Source organism: Tasmannia lanceolata, unplaced genomic scaffold (assembly GCF_043159265.1).
Source record: "Tasmannia lanceolata isolate RefF3 unplaced genomic scaffold, GAP_Taslan_0.1 ptg000007l, whole genome shotgun sequence".
NCBI classification, from domain to species: Eukaryota; Viridiplantae; Streptophyta; class Magnoliopsida; order Canellales; family Winteraceae; genus Tasmannia; species Tasmannia lanceolata.
The window spans coordinates 14,140,904-14,164,900 of NW_027518684.1; the positions used below are offsets into that span (position 1 = coordinate 14,140,904).

A 23,997-nucleotide genomic window follows, 5' to 3' on the forward strand; every position below is an offset into this window, starting at 1 on the left:
TTATAACGGGTCTTCTCATAATGTGCTACAAGATTGACGGTCTCGATTGCACATATGTACTCATATATGGGACCCAAAAGTTGATTCCTCCCATTGATCCGTCTCTGCCTAGTCATTCTCTTTTTTAAATTATAAAGGGAGATGATTTTTTGGCCCCCTCTGTAGGATAATACACCCCCAAAATGGGACCACTCGCCGAACTTCAACGTGAGAGATTTCCGGGATTTCTAAATCAGCCACAAACCAATCATAATTATCTCATGCCGACCGTTAATTCAGCGGATTTGTCCAAAGTTACCATCTTTCTCTTCCCAAATGACCAAAACACCCTTCCTTCTAATTTTACAATAGACACCGTCTGCCTCACAATTACTAAAACACCCCTTTGGAATCCTCTTTGACGATAATAATACCGGGAAGAGTCCAAAGAGGTATGCTTTCCAGCTTCGAAGTTTCGGCGAAAATCTAATAAAACAGACGCTGTGTAAATAGCGTACGGAGATAAATAAACCCTAGATTTCTCAAATTCAAGTTCTAGGGTTTCTCTAAAAGTTCCAATTCGAGATGGAGATCTTCAACAAGCTCAGAAATCTCGATGCATATCCGAAGGTTAACGAAGATTTCTACAGCAGAACCCTCTCTGGAGGAATCATCACGCTTGTTTCCTCAATCGTTATGCTCTTTCTATTCTTCTCAGAGTTCAGTGAGTTCTAATCTCTTTTCTTTCTTCGATCTTATGTGATTTCGTTGTAGTTCGATTCGATTCGTGTCGCTTTTATTTTATTTTATTGTATGATGAGGATTACAGGTTTGTGATTAAAGAAGTGAAATCAGATTTCCATTAGGGTTTCTAAAATTACGGATGAGATTAGGTTCTTTTCCCTGTTTTGTTGTGTTAGTTTATGTTGATAGATTTGATTTAAGTTTGCTTGTCTTTGCTAAATATGGAGTCTGTAGATAAATTCAGGGGATTTTAAACTGCATAATTCCATGCTATAATGTAGTGATATTGCGGTCTGTTTTGAGACAAGGAGGAAGTTAGGTGATGGCTGTTTTCGTAGTTTTGCATATAAAGCTTGGTTCTGTTTCCCAACATTGGGATTAGGCCATCAAGTTCTGTTTTATTGGGCAAGTGTTTATGTTTCTTTGGAGTTTGAATAATAGCTGTTTGTGATAATGCAAGTTCATCATTGAGTTGGGGTTCGGATGGACAAGAAATATTGAATGTCTAAATACACTTGTATTTGACCTGAAACTGTCCTTTGATTTCTGAGTTTGACGTTACCTAGTCTATGGGAATTTGAAACACAATGTTTTTTTTTATGAGAAGTCAGGTTTTGAAGCATAGAAATTTTTTTCCACCCAATATAAATTGCATAAAACATCAAGGGACCCAATAATCACCCACTCATAAGTATCCGTAAAATCACAAATTCAAAATAAAAATCTCACATTTATTCAATAGAAGAATTCAGCCTCCCTTGTTTGTTGCAGAAAGAATCAACAAGGTTTTTTGAAACTTCCTTTGGAATTAAGACCAAGGTACAACAGGGGGCTTCTCGCCTTTTGTTCAGAAGACAGTCTCATGGACCGGTAGCCTTTGGTACTTTCGTAGTCAATTTAGTTCAGTAGTGTGCCTAAATAAGAAAAATAGGTCTATAATAAGGCCGTTTGCTATTGCTATAAGGGATGCTCTTCTTTTTCCAATAGCACCTACCAAAATGTCTGCTCTTGGAATCACCCATTCCCTCTATTAGTTATGAACAAGTGCGCTCACTTGGCACGGAAACAGAAATATTTCGGTTTCGGTGGAAATCTTGTAAAATCACAGAAACGTATGTAAACATTTGCAAGTGAGGAAATTTTAAACTGAAACTTTGGGAAATGCTAGAATAAGCACAAATACATACTTAGAAACCATCACATGAGCAAGAAAGCCATCCAGAATGGCTTAATCCAATCACACACCTAACTGTTAAAAAAAAAATCACATCAAACACCTAGTCTGGAATTGTGATGGGCCTTTTTTCCTTTTTCCTGACAAGAATTCGCTTTGGCTGCATTTTGAACCGCATGCATGTTTGGTAACATGGTTGGTGATTTGAAATCCCATGCTCTAATTGAGTATAATATATGGGTTCTTAATGTGTCATTTGCTTTCCTTTGTTAGCAGGGGAGTTCCTGCTCCTTTGACATATGCACATATGCCTCGTTTTTCAATTTTTGGATGTATCACCTGTTCTTTATCAAAATTTATTGTTCTTGTACCAATTTTATTTATTTACATTGTTTTCATAAATGAGATTTATACCAACCAAGTTTTCATATACAATCCTGGACCAACGTAATTGTGTTAAAAACAGTTCTGTTGGTATGCATGCTTGTTTACCTCAGTTGTGTACAACTACAACCCAAAATTCCGGACTTGGTTTGTTCTTAATGATTATGGCAAATTGGAGTTGTTCTGTTCTCCACTGCTATTTTGTAAGTCGTGTTAGTCACTTTTTGAACATCCAATATTTACTGTTCTGTTAATGAACTTGTTGAAGTTTAGTTTTTAATTGCTCATAATTTCAGATTACATGATGTATAAACTGTATTTGATTAAACTGGACATTTCTTTTATCATTCCAGGGCTATATCTTCATGCAGTTACTGAGACTAAGCTAACAGTTGATAGCTCAAGAGGAGAAACTCTTCGTGTTAATGTAAGTATCATGCTTCCACAACACCCCCTTTCCTTCTAGTCAGATTTGTTTTGTAGGCTTTATTATTGCTTGTTTATTCAGTACAGATTAGCAGATGCTTGTTGTGCTCTAGTCTATTAGCAGTCTAAGGAGGACTAGACATCTTGCAAATTGCAGAGAAGACTTGTTTAACAATTTTGAGCTATGTTTTCGTGAATTTTGAAGTGTAGCTTTGACATGAATGATTTTTGTTCTCTTCTATATTTTGTCGTAGTAGTAGTGAGAAAATGCACATGAAGTAATGGTTTCGAGTTGGTAACTTCAACATGTCTATCTATAAACCAATCAATATGCTTTCCATTTTGAATAGAGGCTTATTTGAAATGAAGGCAGACCTTTGAACATTTTGAGTTCTCTTGTAATAATGTTATTACCTAGCAAATTATGCCTCAATTATAGTTTAGCATGGCCTAGTTGAGGCTCAGCTTACGTTTTACATTTTATGTGTTACATAATTATATTTATATGAATTGCATGTAAAATGTGAGGTATATATTATGTATAAATATTTATCTGAATTGCATGTGTAATGTGGTATATGCTGAATTATCAAACATGCCGTCAGCGTATGTCACTAGGTATTCGATGTTGTTAAATCATTATGGATTCCTGTCTTGCTTGTGTGATGGTTTCTAAGTGTATATTTGTATTCTAGCATTTCCTGAAGTTTCATCCTAAAATTCTATCATTTTCATAGCTTCTATACGTTTTCGTGATTTTACAGGATTTCCACTGAAATTTCGAGTTGAAACATAAATGTTTCCGTTTCCATGGCCACCAAGACTGAAATCAAAACCGAAATTTAAAACCTTGGTTGTATTACACTTTTTTCTATCTGTTTAAAGCAAAAAAAAGAGAAGAAATATCCAGTCCAAAAGTAGGCTGAAGTTGTGCATATTTGACTTTTACTCGGCCAGACCTAGCATTTGTTGCCAATCAAGTCTGCCAATTGTATCATGGTCCTAGAGAAGAACATCTAAAATCTACTAAATGTATATTTCCAACCATGAGAAGCTTTGTCATATGGATAATGTTATCCCATCCAAAGAGAATAACATTTAAAGGTTCCTACTTGCTTAGATGCTGATTGGGTGTGTCGGATAGTAGATCCGTGACAGGCTATTGTGTCAATATGAATGATTCTGTGTTTCTTGGAGCAACAAGAAATAAAAAATTGTGATTAGATCAAGCACTGAGAATGAATATAGGTCAATGAATTTTGCAACCACTGAATTGTCATTGCTTGGTCATCAAATGCCAGAATTGTAGCTTATCACTTCATTCTCATTTTTTTGTGTCCTTTTATGTATATCTCCTTATCCGGTCACTTGACCCTCAGTGGAAATTAGAAAATTAATGACAAAGTTTAACTCATCTTCCTATTGCTGCTCTTCGGAATATCTGTTCTCTACTTCTCATATTCAATCTTTTCTACAGCATCTCTCTAAAGGATTAATAGCTATTTTTCTTCATGGGTTGGAAAATAACTTCTTTCTAACAGGAATACTTAATTAAAATCTTAAAAGGGAAATGCATTTTCTTTTGTTTCATTCTGTTAGTTGGATGTTCTAAAATTGATGTTCTATACATTTTCTTTTTGATGGATTTGCAGTTTGATGTGACTTTTCCAGCGCTCGCATGTTCACTTCTTAGTGTTGATGCCATGGATATCAGCGGGGAGCAGCACTATGATATAGTATGCATTATATATTTCTTTGATTGGCTACCGATCTTGGTTTCTTTTTCCGTGTCACTTTTTTGCATTTAACTCAATTTTTTTCTAGAAGAATCTAATTGTAACCTTAGCAAAATTTTCCTGGTGTTCAGAACTTCAGCTGCTAAGGATTTTTAACATGTCTATCTATGTTGTCTGTTTTCTTGTAGAGACATGATATAATAAAGAAAAGAATAGATAACCTTGGTAATGTAATTGAGTCAAGGACAGAAGGAATTGGTGCACCCAAGGTTCGTAATTTTTGTTAGTTTTGATATTCTGATATGCATGTACTAAGATTTTATTGATAAGTTAGTTTATGAGATGGACCTGTTCTTTTGTAAGTTCCCTTAATTTCCATTCAATTTATGTCTAGGCTCTCTTTTGTTCTTTTATCAGTAATGTTCATTTCTGTTCAATTCTGCGATGTGTATTAGTATTTAATTACAATCTAGTCTACTCGGATCTTAGGAAGCCTGAGCAGTTAATGTTTTTCCTTCTGGGTTTCTATTGCGCATTATATCTTGTTAGATGTCCTGTGGAAATAGTCATTTGAAAGAGGAAGATGTGTAATCACCCTAATGTATCTGTTGTGAACTGTCATGAGGATTATTAATTTTTCTACATTCTTTCAAAAATTAATGTTTCTACATCATGATGACATGATGTATGGACTTGCACATTCAAACAATCTATCAGTTAAAATGCTATCTCAGGGGTGTATTTTAAGGTGACTGATGCCTCTAGCAACATTCTTTTTTTTTTTTTTTGAATGGCTGTAGCAACATTCTTGTGAGGGTTGAACTATGGTCGGAGGTAAATGACTTCCCAGAGAGCAAAAGGTTCCTATTTGGCTTCTGCTACTTTCGTTGCTGTTCTCCCTTGCACCTCAATCTTGTGCTTTCTTCCTTTTCAACTTATGCTGAATTCCTTTTTTGCGTGAAATCTCTTATCTGGACTTTTTGCCAAGTAATAGTTTTCTTATACCGAAATAAAAGAGGTTTAGGAAGGGTAGATTAACTTCTAGGTGTAATTTATCTGGCTGATGAATCAGTGAACTCATTGACAGGAACTTCTGGATATCGAAAATAAAAGCCATATAATAAGGTGGAAAATGGGTTTATTCTTACTATTTTAACATGATTATTCTTATTAGTTTTTGGTAGGATGTGATCTAGGAATTTGATGTGCATGTTTTCTCCTTTTTATTTTATTTTAAAAATGCCATCCTAATGGGAGGACAATGCCCATCCTTCTATAGTACCCTCTGCTACAAGACCAGGTGTAGGACCTTCTTCATGTATAGTTATATCTTATTGGCCATCTGATGAATTTCTCTGCTCCGGATTGGGCGGAACAAAGTGCCTTTCATGGTGCCTGCAATAAATGGGCTGTGACTTTTTATTGTGAAAGCCTCCATTCAGCATGTGCATGCGATATTTATCTTCAGCTTCAGACTATACTTTGCGGTTTTTGTTGGTCCATGCATCAATATATACGCATGCAAACACATGTGCACGGACATAGAAATGGTTCGTTGCATAACAACTTTCAAGGATTTATTAATATTGAAATTTGAACACTTTTACAAATTCATCCTCTTTTATATCGTTCTCAATCCTCTTTTATATCACTTCTCCATCTATTTGTCATATTACTTGATATCGAGTGCAAGATATTTTGGCGAAGGGAGATCTGCGAAGGCACCTATAGTCAAAGTATACTCCTCCGACCATTAGATCAGGTATTAATCGATCATGAAATTCTTGTGGATTTAGTCTCGAATCGAAGAAAGGGGTTAATGGGTGATCTTGTTAAGTGGGACATGGTTTGTAGACTAATTAAGGCTGGTAGATCAATATGAAGCCTCCTTCTGGACAAATGGCTTTGGAGATTGGTTAAACAGGAAGAAGGTGGTTGGATGGAACATCATTTAACGGATAAAATTTAGTTTTTTTGTTTTCCAAGCCAACCTTGGATGAAGGAGATAAAAATGCAAGGCAGTGAGGTCATCATGTGCAACAATGCATCGTTGTAATAGTAGTAATGACAAAAGAGAGAGCAAGAAAAAATAAATTACAGTGATGAGAGGAGAGGTATGGTGTAGTGAAAAAATAAGGGTCTATCAAATTGATACAGACCTTTCAAGTGGCTTAATTTTTCACTTTTGTATTACCAATAAGAGGTCTCTGTCTAGTTTCAAAGATCTTTACGAGATCCATGGTTGATGGTTGTGAGATGTGATTGATTCTTTTAACCTAATGACTTTTGCCTTCTCTGCACCCCTTTGTTTTACTGCTCTTCGTTTCTTTTCTTTTCATCTTATCTTCAATTTTCTTCTTCTTCATCTTCACCCTACTTTCTTAACAAGGTAAACTACGTCATGATAAACTACATCTAGGTACTTTTTTTTTGAATGGACAACGTCTAGGAACCCATGTTTTAACCTAACTTACTCAAGTTTGATTACCCAGCATGTAAGAGTATCTACGCATCACCAAAATCCTCCCGTGGAGGTGCAGACAAATATAGCCTACAACACGGTCCTCTGACTCTGGCATACTCAAGCAAGACCCTTTACAAAGCAACTGAATGAAAACTTCTTGAATTTAAACCTACACCTTCATTAGGTCACATGTCTTGAAGTTCTTAGCAACTTCATTTTTAATTCATTTGGTAGCTGAGTGATGTTTCTTAACTATATTTAAGTGAGCGAACCCCGTTCTTGAATATAAACCTGCACCCAAAATTCATTAGCTTTTGACAGTGTAGACATTGTTTGATGCAATGCTTTAAAACTCTAACTTGGATGAGAACTCAATCAGGTGAGTCAACGGTCGAGTCAATTTTTCATTAACTCAACCATGAGAAAAGGGATTTTGTTCAATTTATAGGACGATGTCAATTTTTCATTAACTTGGGCCAGTCAAAGGAGTTTTGAGTTTTGACTGATCTGGTAGGGTAAAACTTGGACAAGAACTTGATGGCTCGACTACGATGAGTCGCTGATTGACTTGGGCAGTTTTAACAGTGGTTCAATGCCTTCATGACCCACTTAGTATGTACATAACTTCTTCAAGCCCCTGCTACATGGACCATCTTAACACACAACATAAACAAGGATTTAAATGTCGGTTTCTGTGGAAACTTCAGCTGGAATCTTGTAAAACCTTGATAAAATTTGGGTTTTTTTAAATTTCCACAGAAAAGTATAAAATTTTGGTGGAAATTTTGTAAATAAGGTTGAAAAATGCAAAATTTTGGGAAATTACGGACAAATTTTCCCGAAATTTTGGTGAAATCCTGTACTTTTCCAATTCAATGTTTTGGTTTTGGTTTGGCAGAAACCGAAGATTTCGGCTGAAATTTATAACTATGGACATGAATCACATTCCCTTAAATAGGAGGTTTTGGTGGATAAACAAAGGTATTCCTAAAATGACATAAAATGTAACAATTGTTTCTCTGCAAGTTCTAGTGAGATTGCTGCCAATGTAATAATAAACTCCTTCATCGGGTGAAGCTATGCATTTCTTTATTAGTTTAGCAAATAAGATTATGAAATTTTCTTGTCCATTGAGGATACATCTGCCTTGGACATTTTTTTTTAATGATTCATCGGCCTTGGACATTAGCTACTTTCATTTAATAGATTCTTTATTCGAGTTAGAACTTATTTTGCATTTCATGGATATCCCAAGAAGCATATTGATGATGTGGCAGATTCTTATGCTAGGGAAGTTGTTGATAGGGCTGTTTTGACTATTGGCTCACTATTCCCTCCTTTCTAACATATGTAGTCTAGTTTTTTTCTTTGTTTATTTCTATTCTACATTAGTTTGTTCTTTTCTATTGTGTTGGTACCATCTCATTCTCTCTTTTTTGTTTTCTTCCTTCGTGTTTTAAGTTCTTTGTTGTTTTCAGAGTAAGGTTTTAAATGTCAGTTTCAGTATTCAGATTGTTCGCCTTGAAAATGGAAACTTGTCAGTTTCGGTTGGATATTTCAATGGAAATATTGTAAACTCATGGAAACTTATGAAAATGATGAAAATTTAAGATGAAACCATCACATAAGGACAAATGCACACTTTGAAACCATCACATAAGCAAGGCATATCCCCTGTAATGGTCTAACAACATCGAACCTCTAGTTACATGCGTTCTCTCTCTTCTGGAACAGAAGGTTCATTCTCAACTTAGAATTGTAGACAAACACATAAATGTAGAAATTTTGGGTTTATTTTGAATAAAAAATAATTATGGTTGATGTAATTGTGTCGGAAGGGCATGATTGGAAGGTTAATCCCCTTCAAAAAAAAAAAAAAATGATTGGAAGGTTAATACTTTTTGTGCATTTCATTTGTCTAAACTAGTAATCAAACTTTGAATACAAATTGCCAACGTAGGAAAAGGACAAAATAGTAGCGTGCACATAATTTCCTTGAAAATACATTACCGGGCCCACCCGTTTGATGATCCAATCTATTCACCTTCTCTCTAACCCTTTAATTTGTGCAAAATTTCTCATGGGCATGGACCATTTTCTTTTTCTTTTATAACCATCCATGTAAAGGGTAGCAAACGAAGGGTTAAAATCGTTTGGTGTGTGGGAGTTTTTGGTCATGGCCTATATGCAAACGGGCCCAATAGGCACCCACCAGATTTTGGCTCAGTAAAATAAGCATATGGTGATGTTTAAGTTTGAAATCATCATTAACTTAATATAAAAAAAATATGAATTCCTTAATCTTAACACAAGGTGTTATACGACATTCGAGGCTATTGCGGATTATGACTCCTACCACTTGTGTGGGTCGTCTACATATTTGATCCAGGTTAATTAGAACTCGAGGGCAAGTTCTTTTCAAGATGGGGAGAATGATGCAGATTGTAGGCCCAAATAATAAGAGGCATATTTGCCCATTAGGATTTTAGAGATTTATTTTCCATGTTATTTAGTTTCTAGGATTTTATTTCCGTGTTTTTAGTTAGGGATTTTATTTTCTATGGAATTTTATTTCAATGGCCTATAAATAGGCCTCATGTATTAGAGATTTTCAGTTTTTGATGAATAAAGATTGATTAAGATACCCTACAGACTTCTCTTCTCCTCTAATTTCCTTTTCTTCTCCCCGAGACTTCTATTCTTCTTCCTCCCTATTCTCTCTTCTCTTCTCTTCTTCTCCTATTCTTCTTCTTCTCTTCTCTTCTCCTATTCTTCTTCTTCCTCTCCTTTTCTTCTATTTCTCTTCCCGGTCCTACATCATAATAGCACACCTTAGTTCATGCAAGGTTTTAAATTTCGGTTTCGGTACCCATTTCGGACCCCACCGAAATCCGAAATTTCGGCGAAATATGAAATTTGGTATCAAGCTTCGAAATTTGGGACTGAAATTTCAAAATTTCGGCCAAAATTTTGTAAAATTTATTTTTATTTTAAAAAAAAATTCATTTTCTCGAAATTTAGGACCGAAATTACCGAAATTTTCGAAATTTCGGACCGATATTCCAGAATCCGCGAACTATAAAATTTCGGGAAATTTCGGTCTAAAATTTCGGATTTTGGTCGAAATTTAAAACCATGAGTTCATGCAAGTACAATAGGAAAATATAGTGGAGCCCACAATTTTGGATGATCCTCATCAGTCATTTTTAGTCCCTGACCTAAATAGTTTGTGTCTCGAAAATCACGTCAATAGGATTCTCCTAAGCCTATGATCTGTAGAGCCGTAGAGGTTTGTATAATATGCTGTCCATTTTAAACCTCTATAGATCGGAGGGTTAGGATCATCCTATGGAGATGATTTTTGGGTCATGACCTAAATAATTCGGTTCCCAAGAAATAAATGGTTTGGATCATCCAAACATGTGGTCCCCACTATATTTTTTCCTACACTTGCATGTGCATATGAAACTATTTAAAAATACATAGAGGAGGCTCCACTATGGCGCCATGGGTCTCACCTTTGGTCTATCATAATTTTCTATTTGAAAGGCCTGGCTTCGGATAACTTATAAATCAGAAAACAAAGTTAATCATCCAACTGGAACATCAAGTAATGAGTACTTTTTTGTTGTTGAACATGGATGGTCCAAAACTATATATAGCCAATGATTACCATTCGTTGCTGAAAATACACAATATTGGATGTTTGGATTGCATGATCGATGTGGTTTTGGGGCCATAGAAGATTGGAAACCTTTTGTCTTCTTCCTTCGACATTTACCCTTCCTCTTCGTCCTTTGACATTTACCGAAAAGGCATTGAGGTAAAACCCTAATTGTTCGAGGGTTTGAGATTACCACCCGACGACAATTAGTGGGCGACAAAGAGACTTTACGACGACGACGATGGTGAGAGTTCACAGGAAAGCTCATGATAATCACAGCGAACAAAGGCAATGTTTCTTTGACCCCTCCTCAGCGACGGCGATCAAGGTTTTAAATTTCGGTTTCGATCGCGGCACGGAAACAGAAACATTTCGGTTTAGGTAGAAATCTTGTAAAACCACAAGAACGTATGAAAACATATGTAAATGATGAAATTTTCTTATCTTTTAAGAAAACATGTGTAAATGATGAAATTTTAAGATGTTACTTTGGGAAATGCTAGAATAAGAACAAAAACATGCTAAGAAACCATCACATAAAGCAACAAGAATAAGCACAAATACATGCTTAGAAACCATCACATAAAGCAACAAAACCATCAATAATGGCTTAATCACATTGAACACCTAGTGACATGCGTTGTTGCGCATGTCTTGAACAATAAAGTCAATAAAGAAGTACAATGTAAAGTATAAGAAAGTACAATGACCACTTTCCCCTCCAAGGTCCCCAACTCTAAGTCAATACCACATGGAGTTACGAGGTATTATTTGTCCCATGCCGATTTGACATCACGTGCTTAAGATACGGTTACTTTGCAGTTCAATGATGTTGCCTACCAAATATCATTCTCTATATTAATGAAATGGTATCGACATGATCGACATATCGACCGGCATTTTGCAATGAAACTACTTTTGGTGGGTTTCGTGTTAGTGATGACTGATGTCGACATATGTCGACTGATGTTTGGTACTATGTTTCAGAGAGAATGGAAGAGATAGTTTGGGCAGGCTGATAATAGCTTTTATGATCTCATCAGCACACAAAATTTGAATAAATAAAAGTGTGTGCCTTCTTGCAAAGGCTTCTTGGCTTCATTGATTCTTTCTCCATTTGGATTGTTATGGAAGAAGGCCTCGTTATTGATATTAAGTTGGCTATTAACGACAATCCTTCCCTTGGATAGATGGAGATGGATAGATGGGATCTTGGGTTTATGCAGGATTGTTTTGATGTCATTCTACCATATTTATCGAGGAGTGTCAAATGTGGAACTACAGTGCCTTTCCATGGAAATTGTCTCAAGAACAGCTTTATTGTCTACGCTCAACTCTTGTTGTTGTATTTTCTATTTCTGCACATGGGCCTGTTATCATTCCTGAAATGAATAGAAGTTAAATGCTATTGGTTGATGAATATTTTACTTTAGATTGTATTTGGTGTTATCTTTATTAACTGATGAAACTTTCTATGTCTGACTGTAGAACTGTTTTTGTGTTTCGATTTGCTAAATTATGCTTTTCTATGATGCTTTTTTCCCCAGATTGAAAGGCCTTTACAGAGGCATGGTGGAAGGCTTGATCACAATGAGACGTACTGTGGTTCTTGTTATGGTGCAGAAATGGTATGCTTTCTCTTGCACATTACTTGCATTGAAGGGTATCCTTTTCTTGACCTCACAATATCTATATTCTATAAGATTATTCATTTCTACTCCAACCCTTCGAATGTTTGCCTTATATAGCACTTTAGAAAAACATAAAACATAAAAAAGAAATGGCATCACAAATGGTGGACAAGTTTTGTTTACCATTGGACTTTAAGATTTGTGTTACTTGTTCTGTGTTTGTATTCACACATGTATTATACTCTACAATCGATAAATGGGAATTGCATCATAGTCCTTAGATATTGTGTGGTATGAGAAAATAATAATCGAAAGAATAGCATGGTTGTATCAGTTCATCCACAATCAAGAGGATATTCATTGTCACCAAATTTGTTAAGATGCTTACTTTTTTCCCCTCAAACCCCTTTATTTAATTATCTAATTTTGACTTGAAGCAGCAAACATAGGAGCCTAGATTTATATGCAACATTTAGGGAAATGTTATCAGCACTACTGTATTGTGATGAGGGCACTCCTCACTTTATCAAAAGTATGGTATGGCCCGCACCATAGGATGATCCAAACCGTCCATTAGATGGGCGACAGCCTAAGTAGGTTCTGCCTCTAAAATCATTTCCATAGGTTGATCCTAACCCTCCGATCTAAATGTTATAGAGTTGATCCTAACCCTCTATAGATTGGAGGGTTAGGATCAACCTATGGAAATAATTTTTGGGGCACAACCTATTTAGGCTGTGGCCCATCCAATGGACGGTTTGGATCATCTTATTGTGCGAGCCATACTGTACTTTTAATAAAATGAGGAGTGCCCTCATCAAAATACAGTAGTGCTGATAACATTTCCCAACATTTATTAGCTCAAGTTCAATTTTGATTGAGCAGCATAGGGGTTCCTATGGGGCTATATTTTGTGGGCAGTCTTCCATGAGAAATTGTCTGCTTCTTCGCTTGGCTAAACAAATCAAGCTTGCAAAGGTAGCATCTTTATTTCTTTGCACTTGCGCTGTTTGCGCTCTCTTTTGTTAAAATAGTCCCCTCTATTATGAGCACAGCTTTCAGGTTGCTTGGCTTCATATATTTCTTTATAAACAGTAACATAAACACTTTATTAAAATGAAAGGAACTATACAAGTGACAGATTTTCTCACTGCTAGAGGTAGAATCCTTTGGTTGCTTCTATTTCTCTGCCCTAGATTTGGTTGGGGCAACTGGATTTTGGTGGCCTTGAATGGATCTCAGTTTGCTTTGGAGGAAGATATTATTTGATCCTTTTCTATTTCTGTGTTGCTCAAGAAGGTGATTGACGGATCCTTTTTGGTTTTCTCGGAGGGTTTAAGTTCTGAACTCTGCGACGGTCTGAATTAACTATTGGCATGAGCTTGAATCACTCACAGGAAGATGACAGCAATCTTTGTGTGTGTGGTGTTGGGGGGAGGGGGATTTCAACGTCATGAGATTCATTGACGAACGCGAGTGGTGTATGAGGATTTTCCTTTACCGGCGCATGATTTACGTGGGCCAGAAATTGGAGTAGCAGCATATCGGTCCGCTTCCTTGTTTGCAGGGCTTGGCTGGGCCTGCTTCTGAATATTTGTTAGATTGCTCTTCCTAAACCGGTGTTTGATCATTGTCCCATTTTGCTGGATCGGAGGATGAACTCCTGGGTTTGACCCCTTTTCACTTTGAGGTAATGTTAGGAGCCCAAGATGATTCGAAGGCTTGCTGAATGGTGGAAAGAAGCTTGTTCTCGTGGCTCGACAGACGTGAGAATCGGACAAATTCCGAGATTTGTGAACGGCAAACTAAAGAGATGGTCTTGGGAAGAGAAAGACCTTATAGGTATGAGAAAATATGATCTTCTTAGGAACTTAAAGAATTGGATGGTTAGGAAGATGCAGGGATTTTTTCAGATGAGGAAATAAGGTCAAAGGTAAAGGAAGAGGGCGACAAGAACTCAGCTTATGTCCATGGTATTACAAGTGCAAGTTGAAGAGGCAATAGAATTCGATCGCTAGTAGTAATGTCAGATGCCAGATCCGTGCAGATGTCCTTGCTGAGATTGTGGGCTTCTATCAAAATATTCTTCTGAGGGTTGTGTGCTTCCTAATCTGGAAGGAATAGCTTTTTGATCAGCTTGATTAGGAAGGTAACCGTTTACTGGAAGTGGCCTCCAGCAAGGGGTATTGGTCTTTCACCTTGGTGCCTACCATACCAAATGAATAGAATGGTTTATGCTAACTCATGTAAGGGCCGTGGTGGGCCAAAAGAATCTCCTGAGATCTTTCCTCATCTAGCTTTATGAGTTGGGGTGGCGGGGGCATTGCATTAGTTGTAGGGACACAATGCTTAACAAAGTGGCATTGGCAGTTGAATGAAGAATGGAATTACTTGTGGCATAAAGTCATTACTAGGAATATGGTTGGAGGGTTGATATCACATCCACAACTTTCCAATAATTGCAAGAAAAGTATTTCGTCAGTAATCTATTAATCTTGTTGATGAACCTAGTCCTTTACAATACCGATCAAAAAAAAAAACCTAGTCCTTTACAAATGTATATAGACTTTATCCAAGACTTGCTAATAGACTCCTAGCTAAAATTAGCATCTTCTAACTTAGCCTACAAACCTATGTTGCATCAATACGGGTATGAGTGTTGGCATTCGACATGGGTATCTAGTGTCGGATTTGGCAAACCTCAAAAGAAAGATTCATGGATTTGCCAAAATATTTTAATCAATTCTCAAATTTTAATTTTTTACGCAATAATATGGTTATAACAAGTATTTGGGTTTGAGCCTCTAACTTGATGGTCAAGGCTTTGTTCTACAAATTGGAGGTCGTAGGTTTAATCCCAGCCTACCTACCAAAGAAAGGTATTATATTAAAAATTTCAATAGGTTAAGTAGATATAATATTTTATTTATGTATAAAAAACTTATTATTAGGATGCATAAAATTCAAAACATGCGTTAATTGTAAAGTTGTGCTAGCAGTATTAAAAAAAAACTGATGAAAGAGGTGCAGAAGTGTCACAGTGAATAGTATTGGAATCCGACACTTGTTTGACATAGGTACTTCGCCCATTCAGAAGAATCCATGTAACATGGTTTGATTTCCATCTTATATTTCCCTGGAAATTTTATGAGGTGTTTGGCTAGGAAACATACCCTGTCCAATTATTAAGACTTGAGAGATGAGATAGAGACAATGTGGGAGTTGAGAGGGAGAGACGGCAGTATTGTAGCAGGTTGTAGTGAAAAAGACAATAAAAAGCCATTGAAATGGCTAATGTGAGCGGTGGAAATATCATTTCCCATTACAAATGTGTTAGGAGCACCTTTTGAACTTTTATTTATTTATTATTAATTGCTATTATTATTATTTTTATTTATGTAGTTTTATTTTTATTTTTTTTGAAAAATGACAAATTATATTTAGATTTCAGGCAACTTTACATCGAACTGGGACCAGGAGTCCCCAAAATACAAACAAACAAAAGATGACCTGGGACGTGATGCTAGATTCCCAAAAATCCTGCTATTCCAAACCCAGTCCATGCTGACCATCGTCCATATTACCTCTAACGCCATTCGTATAGAGACCACCACTTTTATTATTTTCATTTCCTCATGCCTCAAGAGTGGAGTAGAGATGGCATGAGTGGAGAGAAAATTCGAGAGAGAAGAGGTCTATTGTGAGTTTCTTCCATTTCCAGTGGAATCATAGGAGGGCGGATGGCATTTTCATTGAATTTCATGTCAAATTCAACTCCTTTATTATGGATTTTGAAGAAAATGTGCTACCCAATCCGTATAAAATAAGTATTTTGTGGAATACTCTTTCATTGAAAGAAAAATGTTCTATCCAAATGCCCATGAGTTAACTTGTTAGAAAACTTTAAGATTCTTTTGGTATTGACAACCGAATGTGGTCCTATGATCCTCGAGGTCACTGTTCATTCGCTCTTCGTTAACTTTATAGTGGTAAAAGTGACTCTTTTTCTCCTCTAGCAAATTTATGGGATCCAGGAATACCTCCTAGGATTGGAGCATTTTGTTTTATGACTACTATGAGCAATATCAATGTTTTTGATGCTTTAAAGAAAAAGGAGTTCCGTTTGGAAAATGTGTGTTGTGTAGACAATCAGGGGGATTGGCAAATCATCTTTCATTCACTGCAAGGTGAGTTACTCAAAAGGTTTGATGTAAGTTGCGTTCTCCCAGGTGCTTTTATCAACCTTTTTAGTCAATGTAAGCTGTCTACTTTGTTGACTTAGGAGACATGGAATGATTGAATGAAAGGAAAGGAAGAATATTTGAATACTGGTGGTTCTGGATTGGGAAACTAGTTTGGGGAAATGGAGAGTCTTACTATCATTCAAAAAGAAAAGAAAAAAACAGAAACAAAGGTCAGGTGTCTTATTATAAGATGACTTTTGTTAGAAAGAGTTTTTTGGGAGTACTGAGTCAGAATGTTTTGAGGTAGTGGGAGGAGATAAATCCAGTTCGCCTGTGAAGGTTAACAGCTGTTTGAGCAATCTTTGCCCCTTTTGGACAAACTGGGTCTTGTGATGGTGGAGCATATATAGAAACAACAAGTGTGATGTTTTGTTAGCATAATCAGTGTCATTTAGTGTCAAGAACTCTTTAAGGGTGAGACGAGCTGTCCTTTCAGCGGCCATCACATTTTCTTCTAAGGAAGATGTTGATATCTTTTTTTTTGGGCCTATTTTGAAAGGCAATCAGTTATAAGATTCTTTAGTTTGAGAATAGAGGTGTTTTGACTTTTTATTTGAATGAAATTGCAACCATTCAAAAAAAAAAAAAAAAAGAAAAAAGAAAAGAAAAAAAGAATAGAAGTGTTTTGAGCGTGGGGCAATCCTTGCCCCCTTTGTACTTCTCTAATAAAATTTTCACGGTTTTCCAAATGAGGAAAGAAGTGCTGATAAGTAAATATGTGTGGATCTATGCTACTAGATATACATTGTTTCCTCATCTTATCTTTCCAGTAAATATAATATTGACTTAATGGTATAGTGCTTTTGCATATTGTGAGACATTCATATGCAGTTTATGGATCTAACCTATATAATTTGGCTGTGTTAATTAACGAAACTTGAAGAGAAGAAACTTGATATAGGCAGTGAACTAAATTGATTATTTGCTTACTTCAAAATGAGGGCATGAAAAGTCATGCCTTTCAAGGTTATCAACAGCAAGTAATGCCTCTCTGTCATCTGTCCAAGTCATATTTCTGACAAGTTTGTTTTTTCTGCTACAGTTAGATGATGATTGTTGTAATTCATGTGAAGAAGTGCGTGAAGCTTATCGAAAGAAAGGATGGGGGATGACAAATCCTGATTTGATGGACCAGGTCTACAAAAACCACTCTTTTAACTTTCTTTTATGTGATTGGCAGATTATAGCTCCGGCATCCCTTTGCATTTTTTTGCCTTATTATCAGTATCTGAAATGACAGGGTGCAACCGTGTGGATTTAATGATGAAGCATGCATTTCCATTACTTCAGGGTTTAATTGCGACCTTTCGAAATGGGGAATGGGAAACCAATAACCTAGTCCCGAATACAGATTCGAGGTTTCGAGACTCAACCCAGTGTTTGAGTAGTGATTAGAAACCTAAATCACAGTAACTCAACATAATTATGACTACATCAATGACTATAGAACATGATATCAGTACTAAGAAAAAATTCATTAGGAAACCTGATTCAAAAATACTTTTGTTTATGGAATGAGAAGTTAGGAAAATATGTTCACTTTAAGAAACTTTTTTTGAATGGTAGGTTCTCTTTATGCATTTGGTTTATTGTATTTTATCAGTAATCTTTCAATCTCAGATGCAGGACCAGACAGGTATGCACCCGTATACCATCAGTTTGAGCACACCATTTTTTTCGTATTTGGGCATTCCCAAATCTCAATTTATGCAGACTTTATGCTGTACAAATCAACATACAAAACAAAGTATATGGTGCCACAAGATCCATCACTGCTGTCTATAATCAATCAAGTACCTTTTAATACCATTATAAGTCTTGTTAAATTGCTCGAAACTAGGAAATAATTTGGTTATTGAAATTTTTTTATATATCATGGGTTTTTGGGCATGGTTTTAAATTTCGACCGAAATCTGAAATTTTGGACCGAAATTTTGGGTTTCGGTCGGGACCGACACCGAAATGTCACATACCCGAAACGGTATTTTATTTTGTCCGAAATTTTGGTCGGAATTTCTTTTTTTCCGAAATTTCACCCAAAAGCCTTTTTTAAAAATTAATTTAACAGTTTACCAAAATTACCGAAATTTCGGCCAATGAGCTTGAATGTTTTTGTCGTTTCGCCGGATTTCGGCCGAAAATTCGAAATCTCGATTTCGGTGGGGTCTGAAACCAGTACCGAAATTTAAAGCCATGGTTTTGGGTATATTCTTTAAGGGCCCTTCTGGTTGCCTCCCCTCTCCTTCCCCAGCATGGATAGTTGATAGAAATGGGGTTCTTTTTTGGTTGACCCTGTCCTAGGGGCATCTGGTCCGTCCCCCACCCCCCCGGCCAACCCCCTTGTCTCCCGCCGAGAAGAAATAATTATGATGTAGACTTGATGCTCTTATACAAAATTATGATGAAACTTTTTCAAAAAAGAAAAAGAAAAAAGAAACCAGAAGTCGGTGGGTACAATGACAAGTCTGCCCTCTAAGGATCCCAACTCTATGCCAGTACCACAGGGTCATGAGGTAATATTGGTCCCGTGCCGATCATTTCGTTCCGACCATTTCGGTTGAATTTCTGGAATTTTGGTCTAATTTCGAGAATTTTGGTCGGAAATAATGACGTGGAGGGAATTCATTGAGATTTCATTTCGGTGGTGATTAAAATGGAAACATTTAAGTTGTTCCGGGGATATTTAAAACCATAATTGTTGTAATTCACTTGTACCGCATTCTCGTCTAATCTCTGAAGGCAACTTTCAATATGCTAGTCATTAAATTTACTGTTTCTTACTCATCCCTGAAAATAAAATAAAATGAAAAACAGTGACTTAGCTCACTCTAATTCATTATCTGAAGCTTTATATGCTCTAGGAGTTTGGGCATCAACCACTTTGTTTGTCGGGATTTGGTATTGATGGCCATTGCTGTTTCAGTGCAAGAGAGAGGGTTTCATCCAAAAGATTAAAGAGGAAGAAGGTGAGGGATGTAACATTCATGGATTCTTAGAAGTCAATAAAGTGGCTGGCAGTGTTCATTTTGCTCCCGGGAAAAGCTTTCAACAATCAAACTTTCTTTTCCAAGATTTATTGGCATTTCAATCAGAAAGTTATAATGTGAGTAGCAATCCTCTTTAACAACTGATTTATTGGCATTTCAAACAGAAATTTTAATGTGACTAATAGTCCTCTTAACTGACCCATTTGGTTGCTCTAAAATGGAGGAACGTGTTATTTAAATTTCTCTTTCTTAATATGGTGAAATATTTAATAAATGCTTCCAGATTTATGTGCAACTTTATGTTGCCATTCCTCAAGATCTATCTAATGTTTGCTTTTTTCTCATAAAACCAGATAAGCCACAAAATAAACAAACTAACCTTTGGAGAAGAGTTCCCAGGTGTTGTCAATCCACTTGACGGGTAAGATCGTCAGAGCATACTCAATTCCAATGAACAGTTAAGTAATGCTGATATCTTCGAGTTGATAAGTTATTATGCTCATATATGCTTTGGCTTTGAAAAAAAATTGCAGTGTGCAGTGGATACAGCAAACACTATCTGGAATGTACCAATACTTTATTAAGGTGAGCATTTTCCCAATTTTGTCCGTCCTGTATTTGAGATACGAATTTAAGCGTATGAAAAACTTGGTTTGATTGTGGAACCATGACTGGTAGATGAAGTTCATTTGAGTATGTATCAAGGTGATTCAATACCTTACATCAGTTCTCTTTTTAACTAAAAGAACGTAAACATCTTAAAATACTAAACTATAATGTTTGAGTAGTAAAATCCAAAGCAAGGAAAAGGAGAAGTTAAAAAAAAAAACTAGTACAAGTTTTTATCTTCTTCTCTGTGTGCGGGCGGGCGGGATAAGTGATAAATGGCTAAGGACCTCATAAGTGCCTTGTCATTTTTATTGTCGTTTTTTAAGGATATTATTTTTATTGTTTTTGATTTGGGAAATCTCACAGAACTACCTATCCTCCATTCTCTTCTCTCCTTGTACTCTCTCTCTCTCAGTAGCTAGCTTAGCTGCTAACGGTAGCATAAAACGAGGGTGGGGCCACATTGTTGGGGTGATCCTAAGCATTCATTTGAAAGGCCCTGTCATGGATGGGGTGTGTACCAAAAATCAGCTTCATTGGATCATCATAGGATGTCCATTTGTGGGAGTGAAAGTGGACAGATACTGTTTGTCCCCTAGTCTGCCCATTTTTTCACCCCACAAAAGGACACCCTAAGATGATCCAATGGAGCTGAGTTTTGGTGGACACCCTATCCATGAAAGGGCCTTCTAAATGAATGCTTTGGATCCCCCCAACAATGTGGGTCCGACCTTGTTTTATGCTAACGTTAACAGCTAAGCTTAGCTGCTATCGTTAGCAACAACCCTTCTCTCTCTCTCTCTCTCTCTCTCTCTCTCTATATATATATATATATATATATATATATATATATAACTGGAGCTGCTTTGCATTTGTTCAGGTTGTCCCTACGATCTACACCTCCATATATATATATATATATATATATATATATATATATATATATAGAGAGAGAGAGAGAGAGAGAGAGAGAGAGAGACATATATACTGTAACTGGAGCTGCTTTGCATTTGTTCAGGTTGTCCCTACGATCTACACCTCCATATATATATATATATATATATATATATATATATATATAGAGAGAGAGAGAGAGAGAGAGAGAGAGAGAGAGATGTATACTGTAACTGGAGCTGCTTTGCATTTGTTCAGGTTGTCCCTACGATCTACACCGATATCAGAGGGCGCAAGATTCAGTCAAACCAGGTAAAGAACTATGTTCCTAAAGCCTTTTGCCTTAGAAGATATAAATGAACGTAACTCCAAAAACATTCATCATGCAGTTTTCTGTGACTGAGCACTTCAGAGTTGCAGACGGCTATCCTCGCCCCCTCCCTGGAATTTTCTTATTTTACGACTTCTCTCCAATTAAGGTGAGTGAATTAAACAACCTGTAAAGTCAAAGATCACATCAACTGCTAGAACCACCTAGCTTACTTATTTTGGTTCAAACCATTTATTTGGAGCTGCATGGACCAAAGGTGTTTTTTTTTGTTCGCAAAAAATCTACAGTCTAACTCATTTGATGATTCTGTTAAAAAATACTGCCATAATTTCTTCAACCCATATTCTAAGAAAAAAAAATGACAGGATTAGAATGAAGATTGCACCAATATGCATGCAATGGAGATGCACATCCCAAGATGATACCCTTAGAAAACATAAAATATATTGTTTTATGATATGTAAGTATAGAGATGCCCAAAATAAAGATTTGATATAAATAACTTGAAATTACAGAAAAACTTAGCCTTGCCCCACTTCTATAGATGTGTGTTCATGTTGATGTGTACACAGAAAAACTTAGCTTTGTCGTACTTCTATAGATGCGTGTTCATGTTGATGTGTATGATCACATCTTTTCATCACTTCCTTAAGAGGGACCATTTAAAATTCCTTTTCACGCCCTTTCCCCATTTTAATTTTGCATGAGATATATAACATAAAAAATTAGAACTGTGGTTGTATTTGTTATATATGGCCATTTTTTGTTACCATGTTCTTCCTTTTCGGAAATAATCCATTTTTAAGATCTATTCTCATTTTTAAAAATAATAGTATGTACCTTTTTATTGAACTTAGGCTATGAGCTAGTCAGCTAACGTGTTTAGGATTTGGAGTGTGTTCTTAACTACATTTCAAATTCACATTAAAGATCATTATTTCTTTTGTCTAAAATGTGCACCCAAAATAATTTAGAGCAATATATTTTTTCTGATTGCTTTATTATCTTTCTTACAGGTGATCTTCACGGAGGAAAAAGTGTCTTTCTTGCACTTCTTGACGAGTATATGCGCTATTGTTGGAGGTAGGGATCCCATCCTGACTGCTCTCTTTATTTACAGTTTCGTTGCTTATTTAGCCCCCTGAAAAATTGAAATGGAAAAGAAAAAAGGTCAGTAGTATGTGTAGCCATAATTTACCCATTGATGGAAGCAATAGGAACCCCATGAAATGATAAGGGACCAACATGGAACTGAGCGGACCACAAGTCCGTGTGGACTAGAATTTCTCCTCGGTAAACTTCAATTTAATCTAGGGAGGTGATATTTTCACTCCCCCTGCACTACGCGCACGCTCCCCTTATAACGTGAACGCTCCCCTTATAACGTGATTTGACGTTAAAAGTGGGCAACTTTAACGTTTTTTGACGTCAAATCACATTATAAGGGGGGTGCATGCGTAATGCAGGAGGGGGGGGGGGGGGTGAAAATATCATCGCCCTTAATCTATTGTGCTAGAGAATACCCTAAACAAAAAGGAAAAAATGAAAAAAACAAACAAACCATCGACTAGCTGATCACTTGTAACCCTAACTTCACCATCTAGGAAGAGCACCATGCATTGTTGGGTGGTGAAAACTCATATTGTATATCACGAGGTCTTTTCTTGTAGTCGGTAGTTCGGTACAGTGAGTTATTTTCGTCCCCAATTCCATCTTCCATGATAGATTCCAATTCATCTCTCAGTCTATAAAGGGGTGCGAATAATCCTACGGGGGGTGCGAATTTATCATCTCCCTATATATATTATTATGTTACATTTAATAAATCTAAAAACTTAAGAACCCCTACCCTTACCTCATTTAAGTAAACAATAATGAAAAATTTTCTATTAATTGATCAAACTCGAAAATGTGTTAATGATTTTTTTTTTTCTTGTGTCTTCTTTTTTGGATTGTTTTCAGGTGTCTTCACAGTTTCTGGTATTGTTGATGCATTTGTGTATCACGGTCAGCGGGCGATTAAAAAGAAGATTGAAATAGGAAAATACAGATGATTCCGTCAGAGAAAACAACCCGTTTTGTAGTTTTGGTGTTGAAAATTGGAATTGTGAGGTTTACAGAAGAGATGGAATTCAGGAGTAGAGCTTCCCCTTGATAATTGGGGGTGATGATTTGACACTGCGCAACCGCGCCAATCTTTTCCCCCCTAATCTTATATTCTTATTGTATATCAGTTTTTACTGTTGATATTTATTGTATTCAGGAAATTGAGGGTGCCAAATAGCAAACATCAATTTCATTATTCTTTTGCTTTGAGTATAGTGGCCTCTCTAAGTTAAATACATTAAACTTAGAGAATATTATCTCTAAGTTTAAAGGAGAATATTATCTCTTTCCCTCAACCAGGAGCTTTTATCTTCTTCCTTCCTACCCTTACAAGAAATCTCTTGGCAGATCATCCACTTTCTGCCACTAACCCAAGGGATTTTGAAGAACGGCATAAACTAAATGGAAACGATATTTGCACTACTTGTTATGATAATAGCATTTCTCTCTCTTATCAAGGACTTCTCTGATTGGATATGGATAGATTTTGGTGAATTGTTACCGACAGAATTTAGTTGATAGGTAGAAAAATGTAAAATAAGGAGGTGGGTGCCATCACTAAACAAGGGCGTTTGCATATTATTTAACTAATATAAAATGGGAAATGATATCACCACTACGACT

General features: G+C 36.3%; 1 protein-coding gene across 1 annotated transcript; it reads left to right on the plus strand.

Moving 5' to 3' along the window:
• Positions 1–414: 414 nt before the first annotated feature.
• On the plus strand, positions 415–23,586 carry LOC143882013 (uncharacterized). Its single transcript, XM_077385389.1, has 13 exons — positions 415–703; positions 2,635–2,708; positions 4,360–4,443; positions 4,632–4,712; positions 12,119–12,199; positions 17,489–17,581; positions 19,370–19,549; positions 19,787–19,854; positions 19,967–20,018; positions 21,195–21,248; positions 21,326–21,415; positions 22,284–22,350; positions 23,230–23,586. Exons 1-13 carry the CDS (start codon positions 565–567, stop codon positions 23,319–23,321), a joined length of 1,155 nt encoding a protein of 384 aa, XP_077241504.1. The 5' UTR covers positions 415–564; the 3' UTR covers positions 23,322–23,586.
• The last annotated feature ends 411 nt before the right edge of the window (positions 23,587–23,997 follow it).

Excerpts from the sequence above, each read along its gene's own strand:
- LOC143882013 (XM_077385389.1), top strand. The coding sequence starts at position 565 with ATGGAGATCTTCAACAAGCTCAGAAATCTCGATGCATATCCGAAGGTT. Across the intron at positions 4,713-12,118 it reads AAGGAATTGGTGCACCCAAG|ATTGAAAGGCCTTTACAGAG; the intron begins GTTCGTAATTTT and ends TTTTTTCCCCAG. Across the intron at positions 21,249-21,325 it reads GCAAGATTCAGTCAAACCAG|TTTTCTGTGACTGAGCACTT; the intron begins GTAAAGAACTAT and ends TTCATCATGCAG.